The 21442-nt window shown below is 41.7% G+C and overlaps 2 protein-coding genes, 1 long non-coding RNA gene and 2 other non-coding genes across 5 annotated transcripts; 1 reads left to right on the forward strand and 4 right to left on the reverse strand.

Moving 5' to 3' along the window:
• Positions 1-671: 671 nt before the first annotated feature.
• On the reverse strand, positions 672-3439 carry LOC108699910. The gene is made up of 3 exons (XR_001932891.2): positions 3290-3439; positions 1996-2027; positions 672-1155 (listed from the first exon to the last, which is right to left on the reverse strand). It is a non-coding gene; the product is annotated as an uncharacterized LOC108699910 (long non-coding RNA).
• On the reverse strand, positions 1832-1967 carry LOC121397815. Its single transcript, XR_005963941.1, has one exon. It is a non-coding gene; the product is annotated as a small nucleolar RNA SNORA17 (small nucleolar RNA).
• Positions 2727-2859, reverse strand: LOC121397814. Its single transcript, XR_005963940.1, has one exon. It is a non-coding gene; the product is annotated as a small nucleolar RNA SNORA17 (small nucleolar RNA).
• Positions 3440-7705: 4266 nt separating the features above from the next.
• Positions 7706-9613, reverse strand: mrps2.S (mitochondrial ribosomal protein S2 S homeolog). Its single transcript, NM_001095643.1, is given in 4 exon segments — positions 7706-8359; positions 8660-8789; positions 9086-9223; positions 9567-9613. Coding segments are annotated over 4 exon segments (849 nt in total). The 5' UTR covers positions 9604-9613; the 3' UTR covers positions 7706-7815.
• Positions 9614-9832: 219 nt separating this feature from the next.
• Positions 9833-13477, forward strand: c9orf116.S (chromosome 9 open reading frame 116 S homeolog). The gene is made up of 3 exons (XM_018232587.2): positions 9833-10125; positions 11192-11270; positions 12345-13477. The coding sequence occupies exons 1-3, from the start codon at positions 9833-9835 to the stop codon at positions 12525-12527; spliced, it is 555 nt and encodes a 184-aa protein (XP_018088076.1). The 3' UTR covers positions 12528-13477.
• The last annotated feature ends 7965 nt before the right edge of the window (positions 13478-21442 follow it).

Here is a 21442-nt window from a genome sequence, read left to right on the forward strand (position 1 = left end):
CCTACTGCTGGAAAGGGTCTCAAATCATTGTGCTATGCAGCTAGATACATTGTTACAGTTGTCAAGATAGCCACGAATGCTGGGATTTGTAGTCATTTGAGTACACTCCGCAGTCATGATTAATCGAAAGAAAAGATTGTGATGTTGTTCAGCTTAGAACTTCCCAGATAACGCTCCTCTGCTCACAAATTTCATTTTCTACCGCCTGGACTATGCTTAAATTTAACCCCCTTTAAACAGTTTGAACGGTATAGCTCCCACATCTCTAGGCGGATAGAATAATCACTATGACCAGCTGGCAGATAAATATCCAAGGAGTCAACCTGTAGATTCCGAAATCATAGAGTGTCTGAATGTGGGGAGGATTCACAGTGAAGAGATTGCAAGCAAGTATAAAAGGGCAGAGTGGCAAGATCTGTTGCTTTATTAGATGCCTGTATTTTAATTAGAAATGAAAGTTCTAATTACTGACAACATGATCTGTTTTAATCAGCTTTTGGAGAAAAGCAATAGGTTGTATAAACCCACAGTGCCCTCTAGTGGGATGTTGCACAAACTGCAACACTTACCCTCTGCTATATAGTGTATAGTCCAACAAAAACCCCTTTATGTTTCATTTAAACACCCCACCAACTGTCCCCCCCCCAAATGTAGAAAAACCACACAAAAGGCAATAGACAAATGATTTATTAGGAAATAATATCTACAGGAGAAAATAAAATTAAGGAACATGCAATTACATTCTCCAGGATGGAAACAGATATTTTTAGCAAAATGCCTTGCCAGACCTCCAGCCTTCCATTTGCTCCTATGGCTTCCTGAGAAGGAATGTTCTGGGCACAAGCTAAATCCTCATACTGTACTGTCTAGGGGAAATAACATGGCAATTCCCACTCTCGTATGTATAAATACAAATATACAGAGAAGGAATGTTCTGGGCACACAATAAGCTATACCCTTATAGTATACTGTACTGTCTAAGGGAATCTATATGGAAACTCCTCCCACATGTATAAATACAAATATACAGAGAAGGAGTTGCTCTGGGCATACAACCTATAGCATGGTCCTTTTGCTCCATCTGTGGCCCCTTGGATTCCTTGTTACTCACTCAGCAATAGGAGGCCACTATGTTGGCAAGTTGTTGCTTCAAACCTGTGGGCAGAGAGGAAATAATTAGGGTCAGCAGGGAGGCCCTTAAATCATTAACAGAGAAACCCAGAGCCATTAAAGGGGAAATTCACATTAACTTTTACTGTTATAGAATGGCCAGTTTGAAACAACTTTTCAACTTTCTTTTTTAATTTGCCTTTTTCCTCCGACTATCCAGCTTTCAAATGGGGGTCACTGAGCCCATCTAACAAAAATGCTCTGTAAGGCCACACATTTGCTACTTTGTATTACTTATCTTTCTATTCAGGCCTCTAATCATTTTAGCAACCAGACTGCTAAAATGACAAACTGGAGGAGAGGTACGGAAAAGCTAAATAACTCAAAAACCACAGATAAACAATGACCAATTGCAAATTGTCTCAGAATATCAGTTTCTACCAAGTATTAAAATTTAACTCAAAGGTGGAAAACCCCTTTAATTGTCTTAATTTGTTTCCTCATTTCTATGTTCACTTTAATTAAAGAGATGTGCTGATAAAGGGTAAATATATAGATTTAAATTTACAAGACTAACACCACAACAGGGTCCTAGAAGTGAGTGAATGCAGTCAGTATGTTATAGATGGGGGACAAGCCGCTGACTGGGCCTTTGTCCCTTACTCCTTATACATACAACTCCCAGCATCCTCCAGGAGCCCCTAAAAAGAGCTGGGGAATGAGTGTATGGCTGGTAACCATTCAGACTGCCCACGGGTCAGAGCTCTGAGCGTAGACTCAGCCATGGATTTGTCTCTGCCGCCTAATGACACAAGTGTGACACGTACAGTCCAACCTGTAACACCTCTAGGGGCAAATGAAGTTTATAGCAAGTGTGGAACCTACCTGAACATGACTCCCATCTGCTGCTCACTGCCCTGGAAAGAAAAGCAGAGAATTAGAGGCTTTGTATTATGTCTGTCTGTTTATATTCTCTGCACTGCTGGTCCTGAAGACTGAAACAATGTAGTAGGAGCCGCCAGATTACCAGACCTGGTGGAAAACTGACTTAAAGGAACAGTAGTCAAAAAATAAGCGTTTTAAAGTAATGAAAATATAATGCAGTGTTGCCCTGCATTGGTAAAACTGCAGTGTTTGCTTAAGAAACACTACTATTGTTTATATAAATAAGCTGCTGTGTAGCCATGGCGGCAACCCATTCAGAGGAGAAAAGGCTCAGGTTACACAGCAGATAAGCTCTGTAGAACATAATGTTATCAGTTATCCACTATTTAACCTGTGCCATATAGCTGTTATTCAATTTCTGCCATTGCTCCACAGCAGCTTGTTTATATGAACTATAGTAGTGTTTCTGAAGCAAACTGATCAGTTTTACCAGTGCAGGGCAACACTACATGATATTTTCATTACTTTAAAACGCTTATATTTTTTGGTGTTACTGTTCCTTTAAACTACACCAGCTCAAGAATCAGAACCATAGAGAACAGAAAGCAACAGAAACTGCAACACAAGTATGACTTTTTTTTTAAGAATCATTCTTGAACAGGAACTTCTCCCTTCCCCCCCCCACCAAAAAAAAAGTTAAATATGGGCAGCTGAAGCCCAACATTGCTGATAATGTCTGGCTGCTAATCATTCTTAGTACCCACAAGTAAGAGCACCGAGTGTAGACACAGCCAGTTTTCTCTATGCCACCTAATGACACAAACATGTAACAAGACACACGTCTGTAACGCCTCTAGGGGCAAGAATCCTCCACAAAAGCCATGCATACAACCCCAAAATAACCTAAAAGCAGGTACATTATCCCTTATAATACAAGGGATACAAGAGTTCCCTGTAGTCTTGTGCCTTTATATGGCCACAGAACCCCTCAGTGACTTCTAATATCCTTATCATTTACAGTAGGGGGTACATTATCCCTTATAATACAAGAGTTCCCTGTATAACTCAGCCTGCAGACTTATGAGAAAATATATATATCTCCATAGCATAAAGAAGCCGAATAAGGAGAGATTAAGTCTGATACAGTTAATCAAATGCTTACGACAGCTGTGCACACACAACTCGCTTTACAGCAGCCCCTTTTACGACACAACTATAGAGACATTACAGACTCCGCAGGGCAGAAAAGACGCAGTCAGGCTCTGAAATCAGTCAGCTTCAGTGAAATCCTTACCTGCAACTCCCATAGGCAGTGGGGCCGCGCATCCCGCTAGGGAGGCTCCATCCCCCCATGACCTTGATGCAGCGCCCAGCGAGCGACTGACTCCAGCGCAGCTCAGTACAGAAAGGACGACACGTGTTCCTGGGAGAGAATATAAATGGCTTACTACGGCGACTAAGAAGGGTCAAAATAAAACGCACATGCATTTCACAGCGCAATACCACGTTTGTCCACAAGAGGTCACCAAAAATAACACGTGTTTCTTTATGACAGTTTTTCATGTATATTAGGGGTAACACTGTAAGGGCCAGAAAAATGGTTTAACCCTCTCCACTACTACGTCCTACACCCCTGGTAACAAATGTCAATCATTAACTCATAGAATATTAAAGACAATAACCATCCCCTAACTGGCTGGGCCCCATTAGCTCATAACAAGGTTACAGATATATACCAGGGGTACCCAGGGCACAAATAAGCACTCACCCCAAATCTCCCACTAACTGGCCTTCAGGCAGGGCCCCCTTATCTCATAACAAGGTTACAGATATATAGAAACATTGGGGTAACAGTCACCCTGCTATAGTTAAAGGGGTACCCAGGGCACAAATACACACTCACCCCAAATCTCCCCCTAACTGGCCTTCAGGCTGGGCCCCCTTAGCTCATAACAAGGTTACAGATACATAGAAACATTGGGGTAACAGTCACCCTGCTATAGTTCCAGGGGTATCCAGGGCACAAATAAACCCTCGCCCCAAATCTCCCACTAACTGAATAAACTAAAGGTAACAATGGGAACACCTTCCATTAAATAGTTTGCTGATACAAATTACCAGTGTGCAGGGTCAAGTAAATTACTCATAAACCAAAGGAGAGGAAAAGAATGACCCATTGTGTTGCACCACCCCAGTATGTAATTCAGAGATTCCCACTAACCAAAAGTTTCCCTGATAAAACGTAACTTATATTAACTGGTTTATAAAAGTATGCCCAAAATAAACAAAAAATTGAAAATGTACGTTAGGAGGGAAAGCTATAAGGACTCTGAGGTCACTAGCTTGTGCCCAGATTGATATTAGAGTGTGGGGATAGTAGGTAGTCACTGCATCAGGTCACATAGCTTGTGAATACTCCCAAGTAAAGGATGTTAAGTGGGAACTATTACCAAGATGGAGTTCGCCAGTATATTGCATCTGGAGGATAGCGTACGCTGTTACTCTTGAGGATGTGTGACCACACCGCATTAACCATTCATTTGTGGCTCTTTCCCCCTCCCCGCAGGATTAACACAATAGCCCAAATCAGTGTCGGACTGGCCCACTGAGATACCAGGGAAACTCCCTGTGGGCCCAGGTGTCAGTGGACCCTCTTGCTTCTAATCATTTTGCCTATTTCATGGCCATTCCCTATTTCTTTATGAGAAAAAATGCTTAATAATGGAAGAATATAGTAAGTAGATATGAGGAGAGGAGGAATAATAGTTTGGAAAGTGGGTCCACGGTCTAAGGTTTTCTGGTGGGCCCCTGACATCCCAGTCCGACACTGGCCCAAATTAATATGGGAGATCCAGCACCCTGCCTTTGTTACCATATAGCGGAAGGTATATTTTATTACTCTTGCTGATGTATTATCAAACTGTATTGACAACTCTTATATCGACCTTTCCCCCTCCCAGTGGAGTTAGCACAATTGCCCTGATTCACAGAAGTGGGTTTGAATGAGAGATCCAGCGTCCTGCCTATATTCCCATCCACCCGACACAACCCCCAACCAGCGCAAATTCCCCTCGCATCTACCCTTCCCAGAGGACAGTTTATTTAGTAAATTCCGTCACCCTGCCTAACAAATTAAAAAATGTGCGCCTGGCTCGTGTTTCGCTCACTCTATATGAGCTTTGTCAAAGGCTAAAGTGGCACCGATAAGGGTGCACCTTTAAATAACCATGCACCTGTTTGTCAAATTCAAAGCTACTAATCACAGGGATGAAGACCGAGCATGGGAGGAGTGGTAGTGCTTCGTAGGCACATATGTCTATCTCCACTGCAATGTGATAAACTCCCCCTTAGGGACATTTTCGGCACGATCCAACATGCTGCGAGAAAAATAAGGTAAGTGAATGCATCGTTGCATGGTTGATCCGAAGCAACACGACTGTCAGATGCAGACACTTCACACTGCGTCTGCATCTGACAGTCGTGTCGCGTCGGATCAACGCTGCGACACCATGCGACAATGCATTCACTTACTTTAGTAAGGTCTACCCTTATGGTACAAAATAAATTATCATCAAAGGTGCTTAATAACCATAAATGGATATAATGTATGGCATCATTGGCTGCTACAAATTAATATCTGTAAGAATAGTTATACACTGTCCAAAACTGTAAATGAAGTGTATTAAATGTATTAGATAAAGATATTCATGGTAATACTTTCATTCAGACCGTGTGGGTTTAAGGCATCCATCATAAAAATCCATTCGCTCTCTTTGGCTAGAAGAGATGATTCCAAGTTACCCACTCTGATGCTTAGGGCTATTTTCAGGCACATTTCAGCATGTGATGCCACCTGAGGTGGCTTTTTGCCGCCCCTGGTAACTTCTGGGGAGCTGGTGATCACCTTGCCTCATGGCAGAAATGCTCCTGGCTACTTTGGATAGGCCAGTAGCTCCTAAACCTTTGACGGAATTGTTAAGATATTCCAAAAAATGTCTTCTGACTGGAGGTCATTTTCTTTCTGTTTAAATCCAGTCCAAGGCATTATCAATGCTGGATACATGTTCTAGAATTCTTTTTCCTGTTGATCCAGTCATTTGTTTGCTGGAATTACTTCTTAGTAAACGGTTTCTCAGATTGTTACTGCATTTGAGCGGACGGGACCCAAGTACTGTTGCCAACACTAGATCAGTGTTTCTTTAATAGAGTTAATTGCTGGCCATTGCTTGCTGTAGGTGCTGATAAAGCGAATTGGTTGTTCATCAACTTTATCCTTTGGCCGTAACCGATTTAAAAAAGCTATTTCTGGGGGACAGAGTGGTAAGAGTGCAGGAATATCCCCTTGCCATCAATCGTGTAGTGTTCAAGAGCGTGTTTAAAAGTAGATATATCCGAACAATTACATTGTAACCATAGAAATTCACCCACTGGGATTCCTCTTTTAGTTGACATAGAGTGATGACTGTGGAAATGTAAAATGGAGCCTTACGGAATAAATCAGTGGAAATTGTATTATTGTCCTCCAGGGTCAGTGTGACATCCAGAAACCCAAATCTACTATCACTGATGGTGTGTGTCAGCCTGACATTTAGATCATTATCATTTAATGTTAAAAAAATAACTCATCATGCAATTCACAACTGCCAGTCCAAAGGAACACCAGGTCAATATAACGAAACCATACTGATATGTATTGGGTAAAGCGGGACAACAAATTTCCAAATACCCAAAAAGCTTCCCACCAACCCATGAAGAGATTTGCATAGGTGGGCTCAAAAGCCGCATCCATGGCGACCCCTCTCACCTGTAGGTAGAATTTCTCAGTCCTTCAGGCTGGGCCCCCTTAGCTCATAACAAAGTTATATAGAAACAATGGGGTAACAGTCACCCTGCTATACTTCCAGGGGTACCCAGGGCACAAATAAGTACTCACCCCAAATCTCCCCCTAACTGGCCTTCAGGCTGGACCCCCATAGCTCATAACAAGGTTACAGTTATATAAAAACATTGGGGTAACAGTCACCCTGCTATAGTTCCAGGTGTATCCAGGGCACAAATAAGTACTCACCCCAAATCTCCCCCTAACTGGCCTTCAGGCTGGACCCCCTTAGCTCATAACAAGGTTACAGTTATATAGAAACATTGGGGTTACAGTTACCCTGCTATAGTTCCAGGGGTATCCAGGGCACAAATACACACTCACCCCAAATCTCCCCCTAACTGGCTTTCAGGCTGGGCCCCCTTAGCTCATAACAAGGTTACAGATATATAGAGACATTGGGGTAACAGTCACCCTGCTATAGTTCCAGGGGTACCCAGGGCACAAACATACTGTTCACATACCATGATATTCATTACCCACTCAGTCCACTGGAGGCTAAGGAAAGTGGGACACTACCAACCACACAGCTGCTAGAACATGCTTAAAGTTTATTGTAAGTTTAACTTCCCCTTAACACTCGGACTGTCACAGAGAAGCCAGAGACTGAAGTGTCAGGGCATGGGGCTGCTATAGATTTTCTCTTAAAGGGGAACTCTGACTATTATATAGAATAGTTGCAGGGGCATTTTGTTACCGAGGGTCCAGTTTATAGAAGGGACCCCCAAAGCTGTATATGGCCCCATCTGCTAGGGTTATATTCCCTTTAAAGGAGCAGTAACACAATCAGGTGAATATATATTTATTACGTGATTAACAAGCAGTGCAATGTTTTATTTGGGGGCGGCTTTATTACAACAAAAATATTCAAAAAATCCCAAAAAACTTTTTAAATGAAACAAATAAAACAAAATAAAAAGTCCTTCTTTACAGTGGCGAGGCTACGCGTCGGAGATTTTACTCTGCAGCCCCTGTAGCAGCTCCATCTGTTTGCGCTTGTCTTTTGCCCGGTTGATGGTCATTTTAAAGAGGCGACAATAGAGTTCCATGGCAGGCGGGGAGTCGTCGTTCCCGGGGATGGGGTAAGTGATTAAGCTGGGGTTGCAGTTGGTATCAACTATCCCCATGGTCGGGATATTCATCTTGGCTGCGTCGCGGATTGCCATGTGCTGCTCGAATACGTTGTTGAGGGTGCTGAGGAAGATGATCAGGTCCGGAAGTCTGACACCGACGCCGTATTGCACAGGGGCGTTAGTGAGCAGCCCACCTTGCCAGTAGCGTGTGTGCGCATATTCCCCACAGTCTTTGGCTGTGCTCTCAATCAGATAGGTGAACTGCCGGTTGCGACTCACAAACAAGATGATGCCTTTCCGGTAGGCAATGTGTGCGGTGATGTTTAGTGCCAACTGTAGGTGACTCATTGTCTGATCCAGGTCTATGATATCTTGTTCCAAGCGGCACCCAAATAGGTAGGATTCCATGAGCCTGGGGTGATAAAGTGTGAAACATTCTATCACTAGCAGTTCACTTAGTGTGCCCAGAGCATTCCTTCTCTGTATATTTGTATTTATACATATGGGGGGGTGCCATATTGTTTCCCTTAGTACTGTACAGTATGAGGGTATAGCTTATTGTGTGCCAGATCATTCCTTCTCTGTATATTTGTATTTATACATATGGGAGGAGGGAGGTGCCATATTGATTCCCTTAGACAGTACAGTATGAGGGTACAGCTTATTGTGTGCCCAGAACATTCCTCCTCTGTATATTTGTACTGATACACACCTATGGCGACATCCCTTCTTGTGTCCCAGATGAACTCGGGCATCAAATAATTCTCGAAGGGAGAAAAGTTCCTTTACATTGAAGAAATCCGGATGCTTTAAAGGATCCGCAAAAAGCTTCTGAGTAAAATCTGAAAACCAGAGAAAAAGCAGCCAATCACGGTCATTTATGTCTATAATTATATACATATTTATGTATATATTATGTATATGTTTCAACTATAAATGGACCATTATGGGGTGGGGGTAAAACACCATAGCTTACAACCTAAAGGTGACACCAATCACGTTCCAGTTGGCACCTTTTAATCATTATTTCGGGGATCTCTAAGCACCGCCTAAAGGAAAAATCCACCTGACATTATATAAAATAATTTAAAGGGTAAGGAGCAATCTGCCCTGTGCTATGAGCAGTCCTGTTACTCACCAGTGGTGCTGGTTTCCTGGTGCTGCTGTGCCGCAGGGGCTGGGACTGAGCTGTAACATCTCCCACGTGGCTTTTGGTATGAGACCGGCCCAACACATGCTGGGGACTGGAGACTGGAAGCGCCAATCCTTGGTAATGCTGCATGGGAACAAGGGGAATGGTCATTAATATGCAGAGAAAGCAGAGCCCAACCTATATAGCAGAAACTGGATGCAGAGGAGGCAGAACCCTACCTGTCCCTAGAAGAACATTGAATGCAGAGCCCTAACTGTCCCTAGAAGAACATTGAATGCAGAGCCCTACCTGTCCCCAAAAGAGCATTGAGTGCAGAGCCCTAGCTGTCCCTAGAAGAGAATTGAGTGTAGATCCCTTCCTGTCCCTAAAAGAGCAGAGTGCAGATCCCTTCCAGCCCCTAAAAGAGCATTGAGTGCAGAGCCCTAGCCATCCTTGGCAGAGCGCTGAAGCAAAGACAGAGCCCTACCCGTCCTTAGCAGAACATTGACTGTAGAGGCCGCCATGTTAAATCCCACACGGGGAAGGTCACTCTGCGCTGCGCTTCCTGTTCAGTCATTTCCTTTTGCGGAGAACGCGAGGTGCCACAGCGCCACCTGCTGGACATTAGAATATAGAATAGAGTGGAGCGGAGCCAAACTGCTCTCACTTCTGCAGTAAAACTCCCAGGCACCTTAACCAACCACCCTTGTGTGTTTGTGCTTAAAGGGGGAGGCGATTTTGGTTACACTCTGCATGTGTGGCCTTGTACTCTGCATGCAGTTCCTGTTGCGCTCTGAACGGTTACCTAGCAACTACTGTTACCAAGCAGTAAGTGGTTGTTACAACACATGGTGCACACACATTGATCCACAAGCAATCAACCTCTTGCACTGGATCCCCACCATGACAGACAGTCCAGCCCAGGGACCATCCTCTGACCCCCCCAATCCTGAGCCCCTGCACCCCCAGACCAGTGACTTCTACAGGGTGACTGAGGGTCTCCCTGCCAAGTTTAACCACCCAGAGATGTGGAGACGGGGGTACAGGTATGTACTGCAATGCATAGTGGGAGCCAGGTCATGTGATACAGTAAGGCTCTCGCTGGCAGATCTGTGGCCCCTAAGGGCCAGCTGAATGAAGACAGCTATTTAATGGTCACAGTGCTCATGGGCATACTCTAATATACACCAGCCTTAGTAATAGTGGTAATGGTATAAATGGCAATTACTCTTACTTGGCACAGTACAGAAACAGCTGAGAGTTTTGGGAATTGTAGTTCAGAATCTGATGCAAATGGGGTCCAATGGCAGCCAATAATATACCAATGCTTCTGGAGCAATGCTTTGGGAGGCACACTGATACATATATCAGTATATACTATACAGATATTTCCCCTTGTATTTAGTTCCACTACTAGAGTTAGACATTAGGCTTTAAACCAGTAGATATACAAAGATTGCAGCACTCCAAATGAATAATAAAACCGCCTTTATTCGAGGTACAGCATAGCGACGTTTCAGACACACAAGGTCCTTTTTCAAGCTTGAAAAAGGACCTTGTGTGTCCGAAATGTCGCTATGCTGTACCTGGAATAAAGGCGGTTTTATTATTCATTTGGAGTGCTGCAATCTTTGTATATCTACTGTTGCAGGTATGTGGAGGCACCCTATGAAGGAAAAATCCTTGAATGTGTCAAGTGTGCTGGATAATTAATGTGATTAGGCTTTAAACCCCAGCACTTAACTCGAAAACCTTCACCCCAACAGTCATCCCTAAAATTCTTGGTGGTGGTAATTGGGGTCCTAACAATAAATGTAACGCTTGGATACTCTGTTACTCCTTAATGTGGACATGTACCCTACTATATAACCTTATGTAAGAGTGCTCTTCTGAGCAATTGTTTTTCTAGTTGCCAGGGTCAGTGACCCCCAACAACCAGAGGTAGAATAGAAACACAATAACTTACTATAAGTTAACGTTAAGGTGTACTCCCCCCTAATAGTCTTAGTTACTAGGTAGCCCAGATTGGCCAATAACCATAGAAACAGAACCCAGTAGGGGAAGAATGGAGAAAGTACGACACTTGCTAAATATATTCTTTTTTTATTATAGACCCAAGGTTGATAACCCCTTGTACAGAACTTCTAACCAGGCATACGGAAGCAGACCCCCTACAGTCCATGAGATGCCGGTAAGAAACTGATTTATGTGACGTTTACCCAGTTACCGGGGGAGCATTCGCTTTTGGCCTGGGCACTATCTACAGGCAGTTTGTACAGCAGATATTCGTCCAAGTGCATCTTTTTGGGCAGATATCAGCTGGGCAGACAGTCGGGAAGACTCCTTATTGGCCCTTGTATAATGAAACCTTGGCCCAGCTTTGTGATTAGGGACGCAAATATCTGTAGGCAAACTATTTACATGTAAAGTATAGAAAATAATAATGGCACCCAAAAGTCACCACCAAAATGGACAGTGCCCCCGCTACCTCCTGTATCGGTCAGTATGTTATCTGTCTGATGTATACACCCTTCTAATGTACCCTGCTGTGGAATATGCTGCAACTTTATAGTACAGGTTGGGGACCTGTTATTCAGAAACCCGTTATCCAGAAAGCTCTGAATTACGAAAAGGCTGTCTTCCATAGACTCTATTTTGTCCAAATTTCTAAGAATTGTTTCCTTTTTGTCTGTAATAATAAAACAGTAGCTTGTACTTGATCCAAACTAAGATATAATTAATCCTTATTGGAAGCAAAACCACCTTATTGGGTTTATTTAATGTTTACATGATTTTCTAGTACAGGTATGGGACCTGTTATCCAGAATGCTCGGGATCTTGGGCTTTCCGGATAACAGGTTTTTCTGTCATTTGGATCATTCTTTATACCTTAAGTCTCCTAGAAAATTATGTAGACATTAAATAAACCCAATAGGCTGGTTTTGCTTCCAATAAGGAGTAATTATATCAAGTACAAGCTACTGTTTTATTATTACAGACACAAAGGAAATTTTTAATCATTTGTATTATTTGATTATAATGTAGTCTATGTGAGGCTGCGTTTTCGTAACTAGAACTTTCTGGATAACCGGTTTGTCCGGATAACGGATCCCATACCTGTAGTCTTAAGGTGTGCAGATCCAAATTACAGAAAGACCCATTATCCGGAAAGCCCCAGGTCCTGAGCATTCTGGATAACAGGTCCCGTACCTGTACGTGTAATAACTGTAATGCCGTTATCAGAGATGTGACTCTCTCTTTCCAGACGAAGTTTAACGGAATCTCTGACAAATTTTCGGAGAAAGCGGTGAAGTGCGGAATGTACAGGAATCACGGGTTCAATACGTCTATAGAGAAGAGCTACGTGAGTGGGCCAGACAATCTCATCACTGCCGCCGATAGGCTGAATTTCCATAGGAGCTACAAAATCGCAGGCCCTTCCCACTGAATGGCTCTCGGTTATATAGGAAATAAAGATGTAAGAACTGGGCCACCATAGGAAGGAAGCTGTTACTGTTCTTCTCAGTGCACAATATTTATATATACCTTGAGACCCTCTTTTTATTGGCTACACAGATGCATCTATTCACCTGGGCCTTCCAGGATGTGATCAGAGCCCCCCTTTAGCTCATAATGGCGACAGGTCATATACCCATAGTTCTATATGGACAAAGAAAAGGCCAGACGGTTTAACAAAGTCCAATATAAAACCTTTATTGGAAGTGAAACTTTTTTTAACCAATAAGCAGACAGAACAACACTATCTAAAATGTCATTTTTTTTGTAAAACAGGTAGAATAATGATTTGTGTATTGTGTTGAAAGTGAATAAAGAGCTAGATTTGAGCTACTGGCACCAGTCCCCCCAGTGGTTACAATAGTTTACCTGAGAGTCCTGGGTGGTGCTTCAATATGCTGAAAACTATACTGGCCGAGGGTACTATGCTAGGAGCTCCATGTTACAATCTTCTTCCATGTTTGCTGTGGCCCTGGGCCCCTGAGTTCATGTGAAGAGCCAGAGAGAACTCTGATGAGCATGAGCACCCAGACTGGACCATAGAGGAGATCTAGGAAGATGATCCTACAGTAGTACCCCAAGGCCAATACAGTTTTCAGTGAACGGGACCACTGGTCTGGGGTTGGCAATTATAACCACTAGGAGAGCTTACTCTCGTCATTGAAGGGTGGGCTGAGAGGGGCAGCTACTCACTCTAATGTACAATGTGCTATCTACATTTTATGGGTGGAAGGCTTGCCATATATCTGGCACTTTTCAGGTCGTCTGAACGTACGATGACACATGGGGTATACCTGGTATAGTACAAATCTAATATTTGTTCATGGATCCATATGGAACAGAATACATGTGCCGGAATAATAAAAAGGAACAACAAAATCATTATTGACATTTCATTACAGGTGGTGCCCAACAGGGGAAGCATGTGTCCATCTCTCGGTTTTACCACTGCAGCTTTCTGATCTCTTCAGTGGCTTTCCCTGGCAAGAGCCAATCTCTGTATTTGCTCTACTAGAAAGAGAAATAAGTACTATGTTAGATTGTAAGCTCACTGGGACAGGCACTGCTGGGAATGTGATACCTAAGATAGTAAGCTCATGGGACAGGAACTGATGGGAAAGTGATAGGGACCTTAGATTGTAAGCTCACTGGGACAGGGACTGATAGGAATTGGATAAGGACTTTAGATTGTAAGCTCACTGGGACAGGGACTGATGGGAATGTGATAGGGGCATTAGATTGTAAATTCACTGGGACAGGGACTGATATGAAAGTGATAGGGACCTTAGATTATAAAATCTATTGGGGCAGGGACTGATGGGATTGTGATAGGGACCTAAGATTGTAAGCTCATTGGGGCAGGGACTGATGAGAATGTGACAAGGAACTTTGGTTGTAAGATCATTGGGGCATAGACTTATGTGAATGGGATAGGGACCTTAAATTGTGAACTCCACTGGGACAGGGACTGATGGGAATGTGATAGGGACCCAACATTGTAAGCTCACTGGGGCTGGAACTGATGGAAGACAGGGATCATAGATTGTAAGCTCACTGAGGCAGTGATGGTAATGTGATAGGGAGTAGGGACCTTAGATTGTTAACTCACTGGTACAGGGAGTGATGGGAAAGTGATAGGGACATTAGATTGCAAGCTCCATTGGGGCAGAGAGACTGATGGGAATGATGTATAATCTCTGCAGTGGACAGAAGCAATGTCATCATTCTCTGTGCAAATCAGCATGGCAGCCCCGTTACATACCTTACAAAGCAGGCCGGGATGCAACGTACCATAAGGAAAAGGCTTATATTTTTCTGGAGACAGAACAATATAGGGTGTCGGCAGCCAATTTGCATCATTTGATGAACTCGAGCTGGAAAACAGCAGGTCAGAATCACTGTGGGTGAGGGGTGCACCAGCACCAGTCTACAGGGCAGCAACTATTATTAGTTGACACATTTAAAGGGAAAGTGTGTGCAGTGTGTTTTCTGAGAGTGACAGTGGCGTAACTATAACACAGCCCAACCCCAACGGACAGGGGGTCCAGGTCTGCTGTACAGATATCCTTTGGTTATTCAGGATAGTGTGTTTTGAGCAGCCAGTGGGTTCCTGATGGTTCTGGCACTGACAATGCGGGTCCCTGATTCCAGAATAAAAAGCAATGTCTGTACACCTTGAATGTATCTTTCCATCTCATACTGAACGCAGGGAAGGTATAAGCCTCTATACCATGTTTCATTAAAAGCTTTCAATCAAAGAATGCTCATTCCGGTAATGAACTACAACACCCAGCATCCTCTAGGGTCATGGATTGGTGTTGTACATGAATAGGAGTGATACAGTTTGCACATCTTTTAATCTATGCATGGCGTTGTGCCCCAGAGATCCGTCTCATCTGTTTCAAAGATAATCACTATAAAAGATCTTCCCTGTGGGATTCATTATAAATATTCCCCTCCTGTGACTCTTCTATTTATATTCTCTGACAGATATTTTCCAGCTGCAGGTTCTAAATCACAAAAATAAAGTTGGGAATACACAGTGCCAGTATAAGCTGTCGATTGGCCCCTCCAGATCATTGGTTCATGCATTGGGGGGGGCAATAATTATCTTTAAATTGTCTATGAACAGGTTAGAAAAACCTGTTGGGCAAGAACCGCTCTGGCTGGTTGATATAGCCCTCTCCTAAAAGTTCTGCAAAAGACCCCATTGTTAAGTCGTCACTGGCCAAGGGGTCCTTCACTAGTGGGAGATTCTTCTATATCTGTGGCTCAAGAACTTTTATATCTGGATCCTATAGGCTATGCAGGTGCTGACCCAAGCAGCCCCACATAACTTAGGTCAATGGCACATGAATCTTCTCCACTGGTGTTTCTCCAACCCAACTGCCCCCTTGTAATGATTCACTTGATTTAAAGGGAAAGAAATGGTAATACTATGGGGGAAGCAGTGGTCTAGGGACCTAGTGGTTTCTTCAGACCTGAGCATGTAACTAGAATACCTAGGAGCCTTGGAAGCTCTTGATGGGATTAAGGGAGAACTAAACCCTAAAAATGAATAGGGCTGAAAATGTCATATTTTATATAATGACCTTATTGCACCAGCCTAAAGTTTCAGCTTGTCAATAGCAGCAATGATCCAGGACTTCAAACTTGTCACAGGGGGTCACCATCTTGGAAAGTGTCTATGACACTCACATGCTCAGTGGGCTGTGAGCAGCTGTTGAGAAGCTAAGCTTAGGGTTTGTGGCAAACTATTAAGCAGAAAAGGTTGGCCTGTAATATAAGCTGATGCTACAAAGAAGATTATTAAATAATGATGCTAGTTGCACTGGTTTGTGTGCTGCCATCTAGTAATTATCCATATTAATTCTCAGCCTCATACTGTGACATTTCTATGTGGAGTACTGTATATTGTGAGTGGGTCCCTAAGCTCAGTAAGTGACAGCAGCACAGAGGATGTGCAGTGGATCAGCAGAAATGAAGATGGGGAGCTACTGGGGCATCTTTGGAGACACTGATAGTCCCTGCTAATGGGCTGTGGTTGGCTTGGGCTTTCCTTGTCCTTTGAAGCCGGCCATACACAGAAGATCGGTTTGTTTGAGGTCACCAACAATTTTGCTTAAAAACTGGTCTTGGTCCCTAAAGTGTTGAATCAAAATTCACACCCAACAGGAGAGGTGGAATCTTCAAGTCAATGTTGTCCTCTGCCAGTAGCATTTTCTCCTCTGCAGTTGACATCGGAGGCCTTCCTATCAGCTATCACCCGTGCTGTATCTGCTGGGTTTTTTTTGGAATCCAACTACAGAAGGCTGGTGTGCCCCCCCTATCGCTTCTGAGTCGGTAGTTTCACCTCAACCTCAAAGAGCCTATAAAAAGTAACCACTGAGAAGATTTATTGCTCATACAGGTATGTGATCTATTATCCAAAATACTTGGGAGGCCATTGCTTTGGCTCCATAATCTATAACCTGCCAAATCAGCAGCCAGTGTTGGCCTGTGCATGGCCATTTTAAAGGTGACAATACATTGATAGATTTGAAAAGGTAGTGTGCAGCATCTAGTCATCAGTTTACTCCACTGGGTGGCAGAAAGTCTGTATAGGTATGGATCTGAAATCCTATTATCCAAAAAGCTCAGAGTTAAGAGAAGGCGGTCTCTCATTGGGACTCATTTATCACCACAGGGAAAATTTGCCCATGGGCAGCAACCAATCAGTGATTAGCTTTTTAAAGCCAGCTGCAAGTAGAACAATGAATGCAGCAATTTGATCGGTTGCCATGGGTTACTGCCCATGTGCAAATTTGCCCAGTGTTGATAAATGACCACCATTGTTGTACTTGATCACAACAATTATTCCTTATTGGAGGCAAATAATATTCGTTTTATTTAGGGGCAGATTTATAAAATGTCAAGATGAATATTCGAATGAAAAAAATTATAATTGTGAGCTAGTTTTAGTGTACTTCGACTAGGGAATAGTCATAATGCATCATTTACATTCTCTTTAAAAATTAGACGTCGACCATTCGCCATCTAAAACCTGCCGAATTGCTGTTTTAGCCTATGGGGGACATCCTAGAACCTACTTGGAGTCAATTGGTGGAAAAAGTTTTTGAGAAAAAGCTTGAATAAAATTCGTTTGAATCCGCTATTCGTACAATTCGAATTTGGCCGAAAACTGATCTTTTCGACCAAAAAAAACTTCCAACTTCATTTCGGTTCGTCTTTTTGAATTTCGAAGTTTTTTCAACTTGAATTTCGACCCTTGATAAATATGCCCCTTAGTGTTTTAATGATTTCTTTTTTTAGTACACTTAGGGCCAGAATTAGCAAAGGTCGAGGTGAATTTTTAAAATTCCGAGCTATTTTTTGTGTACTTCGACTAGGGAATAGTCCAAATTCTATTCGAATTTGAAAATTGAAATTTATCATGTACTGTCTCTTTAAAAACTCTACTTCAACCATTCACCATCTAAAACCAGCCAAATTGCTGTTTTAGCCTATGAGGGACCTCCTTGAGCCTATTTGGAGTCAATTGGTGGACTTTGAAAATTCGAAGTTTGTTTAGGGAAAAACTTCTAATCGAATTCGCTATTAATTTGTTTCGTAAGATTCAAATTCGGCCGAATACGGACCTATTCGGCAAAAAAACCCTTCAACTTAATTTTGGTTGTTTTTGAGTTTCGACATTTTTTCAAATTCGACCCTTGATATATGTGCCCCTTAAGGTATGTGATCCATAATATGGAAAGACCCCTAGTCTGGAAAAACCAGGTCCCCAGTATTTTGGATAATAGATCACATACCTGTATGAGCAATACATCTTCTCAGTGGGTACTTTTTATAGGCTCTTGGAGGTTGAGGTGAAACTACCGACTCAGAAGCGATAGGGGGGCACACCAGCCTTCTGTAGTTGGATTCCAAAAAAAAAAACAAAACAGCAGATACAGCACAGGAATGAATAGCTCTCATTCTCTATTATCAGCCATAAACAACACCTTTGTACCATGGCTCTTTATGCTTTTTATTCCCCCACTACAAGAGCAAACACAGATGGCATTGGGTAGCCACTTCCCCCTGTAAATAAGAGCCCTGCTGCTCAAATATTTTACCTAACGGCTAACGGAAGTGAATATTTGCTAAGGCTTTAAGTGCATGTCCCGAATGTGCAAATTCTCAACCCCCACTATAGAATGGGAATATTCAGCAAACACATTTTCTTAAAGTACCCCAAACATGGCATTTACCCCGCTATTTATAACACAAAAGGAAGTTTCAAAAACGGATGAAACAGAAACAATCTGAATTTTTTATTAGGGTGTATAACCTGCACACAAATAAGTCATTTTCTTCTTTCAATCTCTTTGATAACAAACATTTGGAAAATCCACAGCAACTGGCGATGCGCAGCATAGTCAGTACGTGTATATATACAAAATAAGTTACAATTCTTCCGTTAATGGGAATTAATAGAATTTACATTGTGAGGGTAGACAACAGAAAAAAGATCACCCTCCCCACACTTTTTTTTATATAGAAATGGAATATAAAACATAGATGCTTAATTTGAGGGAGATGAAAATCAAGCAGCAGGAAATCACTTTCAGCTTTAAATTTAAAAAAAAAAGCTTTCTGAATGGATTAAAGATTAAGGGGCAGATTTATCAAGGGTCGAAGTGAATTCGAGGTAATTTTTTGGATACTTCGACCATTGAACAGGATACTACAACTTCAAATTTACTTCGAATTCGATTCAAAGTAAAATAGTTTGAATATTCTAATATTGGATAATCGAAGTACTCTCTCTTTAAAAAAAACTTTGACTTCAATAGTTCGCCAAATTAAACCTGCCAAAGTGCTATGTTAGCCTATGGGGACCTTCTAATGCATTTTTCTAGGTTTTTTGTAGTCAAAGTAATATCGTTCGATCGATCGCTGAAATCGTTCGATGAAAAAAGTTCGAATTCGAAGTATTTTAATTCAATGGTCGAATTTCAAGTATTTTTTACTTCGTAATTCGACCCTTGATAAATCTGCAGCAACTTTATGGACGAGCTTTCGGGAGGCACTCCCAGCATCCTCGAGAGCTCTAGGCACCTGGATTTAAAATCAGTGAACATGACAAGCCCTTCCATGAAGCTGTGCTAAAGCTTATCGTACAGAGAAGATCATTTTTCCACGGAAAACACAGTTGTAATCAGTGCTCCGACTACAGAAGAAAAATAATGGCCCAGATGAAGAACAAAGATCTTTTTTTCAAAAATAGTCATTTCTTTATATCCATGTGCCACGTTAGCCAAGCGGCCACAATTGGTGGCCAACAAGGTTAGCAACATTTGTGAACAAGTTTCTGTTGTAGGAACTTCTGTAACATTATGGCATTAGAGACTTTTTTTTTTTTTTAAACCCTTTATCCTGTCTAAATTAGTATTATTACTTTAAAAACAAACCAAACAAACAAATAAAAAAGTCAGTTTCCCACTTAGACTCTTTGGGGGTTATTTATTAAAGTCCGAATGCCAAAATTTTTTAGTTTTTTTAATATAAAATCTGAATCTTTAGTGAAATTTTTCCTTTTTCGTGATTTATGATACCCGGGGATGGAAATCTGAAAATCCGGCATGTCAAACCTGCCGAGGTTGTGTAATATGTAGATGGGAGAAGTCAGTCCTAAAGTTATCCTGATCTGTGCTGGGTTTTGTGCAAAAATCCGAAGATTTTGAGTTTTGGGGCAAAAAAATTTTACGATTCTAATTTTCAGACGATTTTCCTTTTTTTCACAGACTGCACTTTTTCGGGAAAATGTATTGGTAAGTAATGGGCTATAACCCTTGCGGATTTGGTCGACGTATATTTCAGAAAATAAGGAGATAAATTTGGATTTTGATAAATAACCCCCTTGGAAGTACTGTTATTTTAAGGAGAAGCTGCTAGACTATTACCAAAGCAGAATGAAAAAAAATGTAAATTAACACTTTGCACACCACAGAAAAAGTTGATACAATGTTTCCGGGGTTTCGCATTAACCTATGCGAGATTGTGATCTGCCAGGCAACAGAAACTCACGATTCCTGTTCTGGTGGAAACGGTTAAAACTTTAAATTCTGACTCCAGCAAGTAGGAATGAAATGGGCCCATGGCTGTTACAGTAAATTTCTCTCTCTTTAAAACAATGGAAAGTAGAGTGAAATTTCTTAAGACTTAGGGGCAGATTTATAAAGGTTGGAATGGTAAATTAGAATTTTCGACCTTTGATAAATAACCCCCTTAGTAGACTTGTAGCAGGGTTTTTAATGTATTTTTTCCACTTAACCCTATTGGAAGTGTTTGGCTGTGTTAAATTTCACTTACACTGAAATATCTCCGCCAGTGTCAACAGTCGATAAAACTAATCAGCATCCTCTGCTTGAATGCAGATAAATCTAAACAAGAGGCAACTGGCTTTGACAAAACACATGGTTTTCAAATAATACACCGCCAAGTATGACTTATTCCAATGCTTTTTCTTGATTTCTTCTTTTAAATTTTTAGAAAAAAATGAATTTGTCTTTGTATTTGTTTTAAAACAGAAAGCAGTGTCTCTATTTGCGGTTATACTACTGGAAAAAAATATTTAGGTTTTGTAAAGGTGGACTCCCCCTTAATTTCTCTTCTTCTTTCATCTATGCCATTGTGCTAAATTCAGTATATATTGTCATCTACATTTTTAGTGCAAATTACTACCATTACTTAATCCTCTCGGAAGGATCTGATACCCAACAGAAACTCCAATATGGTGCAAAATAACATAAGCCAGGAAAAGTTGTTTTTTTACTGTAATTTCTTGGACTGTTTTAAACGCTACAACTGTTCCGTTATGAATTAGCTTTCCTATAATACATAAGAGCCAAGAATAGCCTAAACATATAACCTTTTAAACAGTGTTTAGTGATGTCACTTGTGTCGTGTAGTATATGAAATTATTTACCCCCTAATATTCGAAATAACCACAGAGTTCTTAGACCTGCGTGAAAGAATTGCCGGTGACCTTGTGCCTTTAAATGGCCACAGAACTCCATGATGTATTTGAATCTTTTTATATTTTGCAATAGGGGGTACATTATTTAAAAAACAAATCTAACGCCTATGTCAGGAAAAAAAATAACAAGAAAAAGTAAAAAATGGTGCAAGTCAAAATAGTCAGGTCATTCCTTCAATAAAGCATTGGAACTCTAGTCTTTGTAAAACCACAACCCCTATTCCCACCGGCAAAGAATGATGGCAGTTGTAGTTAACAGGGGTCGCTCCTTGACTAATAGCACACAACGAGGTTTATCCTCCTCTGCCCGCAACTGCCCATGTTGT

This window comes from Xenopus laevis, chromosome 8S (assembly GCF_017654675.1).
Source record: "Xenopus laevis strain J_2021 chromosome 8S, Xenopus_laevis_v10.1, whole genome shotgun sequence".
NCBI classification, from domain to species: domain Eukaryota; kingdom Metazoa; phylum Chordata; class Amphibia; order Anura; family Pipidae; genus Xenopus; species Xenopus laevis.

Excerpts from the sequence above, each read along its gene's own strand:
- c9orf116.S (XM_018232587.2), top strand. The coding sequence starts at position 9,833 with ATGTGTGGCCTTGTACTCTGCATGCAGTTCCTGTTGCGCTCTGAACGG. Across the intron at positions 10,126-11,191 it reads ATGTGGAGACGGGGGTACAG|ACCCAAGGTTGATAACCCCT; the intron begins GTATGTACTGCA and ends TTTTTATTATAG. Across the intron at positions 11,271-12,344 it reads CTACAGTCCATGAGATGCCG|ACGAAGTTTAACGGAATCTC; the intron begins GTAAGAAACTGA and ends CTCTCTTTCCAG.